Source organism: Buceros rhinoceros, unplaced genomic scaffold, assembly GCF_000710305.1.
Source record: "Buceros rhinoceros silvestris isolate BGI_N320 unplaced genomic scaffold, ASM71030v1 scaffold38577, whole genome shotgun sequence".
NCBI lineage: Eukaryota > Metazoa > Chordata > Aves > Bucerotiformes > Bucerotidae > Buceros > Buceros rhinoceros.
In genome coordinates, this window is record NW_010421306.1 from 14880 (window position 1) to 19350 (window position 4471).

General features: G+C 43.4%; 1 protein-coding gene across 1 annotated transcript in view; it reads left to right on the forward strand.

The window, feature by feature from the left end:
- Positions 1-4471, forward strand: part of ALG6 (ALG6, alpha-1,3-glucosyltransferase) — a 17232-nt gene that overhangs the window by 12109 nt on the left and 652 nt on the right. The window contains exons 9-14 of the mRNA XM_010139582.1: positions 1-28; positions 2071-2156; positions 2680-2764; positions 3726-3796; positions 4251-4319; positions 4453-4470. The exon at positions 1-28 is cut by the window's left edge and continues 9 nt beyond it. Of these exons, the coding sequence (XP_010137884.1) occupies positions 1-28; positions 2071-2156; positions 2680-2764; positions 3726-3796; positions 4251-4319; positions 4453-4470 (357 nt within the window). The remainder of the gene's footprint in view (positions 29-2070; positions 2157-2679; positions 2765-3725; positions 3797-4250; positions 4320-4452; position 4471) is intronic.

A 4471-nucleotide genomic window follows, 5' to 3' on the forward strand; every position in this document is an offset into this window, starting at 1 on the left:
CTTTCCCATTGACCGAGGCTTGTTTGAGGCATGCATGTTTTCTTCTCCCCCACCCTGCTGTCAGTGTTCTGTATTCTTAGATCCCTTGAGAAACCTTCATCGTGACCTTTCGGGATTTCATGTGGGAGACACACCACAGAACTGGTAATACGAGCTGGCTTCTTCAGCAGTCGTTTCTTGCCAGTTATTTAATCCAGTATTTAACCCCAGCTCAGCTGGCATCTTCCAGGATATTATACGAGTAGACAACACTTATCCCATCATCAAACCCATTCCTCGATCCATACATTTTTCCATTGGCATAGATTCCAAGGTAATTGACAGTGTCAGAAGATGTAACCTTAAAAGTTAACAGCTTCAGGCTCTGTCTTTGGTTCTGCTCTCGGCTTTTTTTTAACAGACTTTGCTATTGAAAAAATTAAAACCAATGTTTTGGGCACAGCCTAGAACTTCCTTCTTGACCCACTTTGAATTTCCTCTGCAAGATTCACAATAATTTCCCAGAGTTTGAGGCTAGTTCTGCCTTTATTGTTTTCCTCAGGCTCTGACCGTTTGCGTGCTGTGAGGTGCTGAGTACTGCTGCCTTAATGCAGGAAAGCAATTTCTTGTTTGCCGAACGCTAATGGCACCAGAGCCTCGCAGCTGGAAGCGAGGGTCCTCCTTTCCCAAGTCACAGGGAGCAGTTGCTCTTTTTTTTCTTAATTAGGGTAGGAGTCTTCATATTAGACTTTTAAAAGCAGATTCTCAACCTCAAGTTGAACCAGTAAAATGCAGCTTTGAAATTCCAGAGTTTGATATCTCAGGGGTTTAAGCAAATGCTTACAGAGTTTGATTCATCTTAAATGTTCTTTTAATCATCTTTAGATATAAATAATGGCACGACTGGCAGCTTTTTCTTCAACAGTTAATGTACCAAAGGAAGCATTTTATTGAGGCAGCACCATGGAAGTGTCCTCGCTGTGTTCTCTGCTAGTGCAGCTAAAGAAACCCGAACAATCCCTTTACAAAAGATCCCCCTCCTAAAAAACCAAACCAACTACCAACCCTATTCCTTGGGGCTTTTTAAGTGCGTAGTTTTGGGCACCACACTGCTTATTCAGTACCCAGTTTAAAAATAAAACCAGTAAATGACAATAACCAGTGAGTCCGAAAGAGCGTAAGGATTTTAGTCTAATATTAGCCCAAATATTTTCTGAGTTGATGAGGGGAGTGACTTGCTGCATGCTAATCTAGATAAAATGAGAAATTGGCCACGTAAGCAATGCCCAGTAAATGTATACTGGGGCGCGGGGAACAGGTTCTTTGAATCGGTTCCCATTTAGAGCAGCAGTGACAAATGCTGACGGTTGTAAAATCCCATTGGCTGTGAAGTCGGCGTCCCCTGTCCTGGCTGGTGCTGCCAAACCCCCCGCTCACTAGAATCCTCAGCAGATTTGAAGTGCAGATTCTGTTTTGCTCATGAGCATGAGAGGAAGGTGCCTCAGTTGTTGGTGCTGGTGGCGTCCTGGCTGTTCTGTCCACACAGCTGTGACTCCAGCAGCTGTTTCGGGAAGAGTTTCACCAGCATGAGAGCCTGGAGTTACAAATTTAAGTTTGATAGCGATCCTAGCACAACTGCTAATGTCTTTAGAAGTCTTGATTTATTAGAGGTTAACCCTGTCGGTGCTAGGATGCAGCGAGCACAGCAGAGTATGCTCAGGTGTGAAATGAGATGGTACAGCATCCTGAACGCCATCACGGGGGGGAAAGAGCTTCATGTCTGCCAGCATTTGGTCAGGGACAGGTACTTTCAGGGCCTATTCTCACAAAACATCTGATCTCATGAGTTAAGAACTGGTCTCCTGTGCTGAAGAACAATTTTTCACTTACTTTACAACATGTTTCTTGAAACATTCCATTTTTGAAGATCAGAATAAAGCACATCTAAGAATATGATGTCTGTCTGCAAGTGTCTTTTTGCAGTACCATGATAAAAATGCCCCAATCCCCCACCTCTCAAGCCCCACTGTTGTCACAAACAGGAGTTTAATTGAATGTAATTATCACTAATTACCTTTTTTCCCCTTCCAGGATAAAGTAGCCAATATTTGGTGCAGTTTAAGTGTCTTTATAAAGATAAAAAACATAATACCACCTCAAACTCAACTGAAACTCAGGTAAGACATAAACTACCTAAAGCACTTCAGTTATCGCAGTTATTTATTGTGAAATGACTAATTTTTGTCAAAAAATGATGAGAAGTGGTGTTAAAATCTTGAAAAAACATTTTCTTTACTGTGCTTCTCTGCCAAGTGGTGAGGGTTTCCCCATGAACTGGTAGGAATACTTAGAGCTGATTTATATATAAACTACAGAACCCTGCTGGTTTATATAGTGATTTAATCTACCTGGTGGGTTTGAACGGAGTTTGACTCTCAGGAGTCAGAGTTTACCATTCTGTTCTTTGACTAAGTGAACAATTCAGGTCCAGCTCCCACAGAGGTGGGAACAGGAACAAAACGCTGTATTCCTTTTGCACAAGCGCTTGTGTCAGCAAATCCTCTTGGGGTTGAGTCTCCCGGAGCGATCCTGTGCTTCTGAAAATCACAGCTGAGTGCCGAACTCACACAGTTTTCAAAGGTGATTACATGATGTCTTGGGTATAGTTACTCAAACCGCCTTTCTTATGAAATTCTTCAGTTTTGCTGTGACATTCCTGAGCCTCCTCCCTACTTGTATAAAACTCACCGTCCAGCCTTCTCTCCGTGTGTTTAAATTTGCGTTGGTAAGTGTTTGTCTTTTAATTGCCTCTCGGTTTATATCGTGTGCTCCTTACCACCGGCACCAGTAAATGCCATCCCGGCTCTGCTGGGAGACTGGTTAAAAAGTGTCTTGCTCTCACGTGTCTGGGGGGCTGACCTGTCTCTTCAGATTTTTTTTTCCCCTTAGCCTCAATTTTCTTTATTTAATGCAGTATTTTTATTATCTCTAGAAGATTCTGTACACATTAAAGCCTCAAAGTTGGAATTTCTTCTCTGTTTAGCTTCCCAAGTGCTTGTTTTTCTTACATTGGCTACAGATTTCAATGAGAGAGTCCCCACATGGACACCGTAAAGCTCATTAGTGGTTTGAAAAACAAATTATACTGTTTTCCCAAATATTTGCCTTTTCTTAGTCATAATATATCATTGAATTTAAGCATGTTACCGTGCAAAAAAATCAGCTTTCCTTGAAATCAAAATTATATGGAGCTGGTCCTATGGTTTCTAGAGTTGCAAGATAATTTCTGATTTTAATTTTAGTGAGTGCTGTTTGAGGGTTTATCATGCCATTGCCTAAACTGAACATTTATCCTCTCGAAGAACTGGTTCACGGAGGGGGGGAAAGACAGTTTGCTTACTTTGGTGTATTGGCTGTTCGTGACGATGAGCAAAATCTTACGTCAAAAATGTGGGTGGTTCTCACACTGATTGAACTTTGCTGGTGAATGTTGTGTTTACCTGGTGGGGTTACAAGAAGAGCTTTCTGAGGAGTTCTGGGTGAACTTTCAAACAGTTTTAGTGTGTGTAGGGGGTTAGAGAAGCATCTCTGTGTCTAGTAAATTGCGCTGGAGTGAATGTAGCAGTTAATGAGAGAAATCAGCTGGTTTAGCTCATACCTTCCTGTGCAGCCTGTGCCAGCAGAGGCTGAAGCCGAGCTTTGCTGGCAGTCACACCCCCTAACCCAGCTCTGCTTTCCTTCTGAAGGTGAGCTGTGCATTGTCATTTTTCCTGTTCTCCTTTCAAGTCCACGAAAAGTCTATTCTTCTCGTGTCAGTGTAAGTAAATTATTTTTCTGTGGATGTATTTAAATCTTGTTTTCTTCATCTTGTTACTGATTTGGAAAACTCTCTGCATTTGCTTTTTGGAGTAACTTGTGAATGAGAGTTTACCGATGCAGCCATGCTGGCCTGTCCCTGGGAGCTGGTGATGTGATTGTATTTCCTGGCCATGCTGCATGTGCCGATGGCGCGTGCCATCGGGGCTCTGCCGAGCGACTCCCCTGCTGCCGCTCCAGCACAGGGCTGAGCGTTTGCAAGCTGGGGTTTCTGTAGGGTGTCGGGGGGAGCAGGGTGTCCTGGCGGAGCTCCTGGGAATCGTCAGCCAGGGCTGATGGGGAGTGGAGCTGTGCCCAGCCTCCCGGAGCAGTGGGCGTGCAGCACCGTGTGGAAGGTTGAGGACAAAGTGCTGTCAGGACAGTGTGTGCATATCTCTCTGTCTGTTCTTTCCTAGGCCAGTCTGCTTAATCATCAATGAAATCCCATTCATGGCTACATGGTTTTTACTTGTATCAACTTTCAGGTGAGTTGGGCAGTATTAACGTTATTTTAAACCATGCTCTTCCCTGATTCTGCTAAGTGTAAATGTATTTGTTTTCCCCTTTTGGTACACTTTCTGAAATGTAACTTCAGCGTGGCTCACTCTGTTTTTGCAGCATGTTGCCTCTCCTGCTG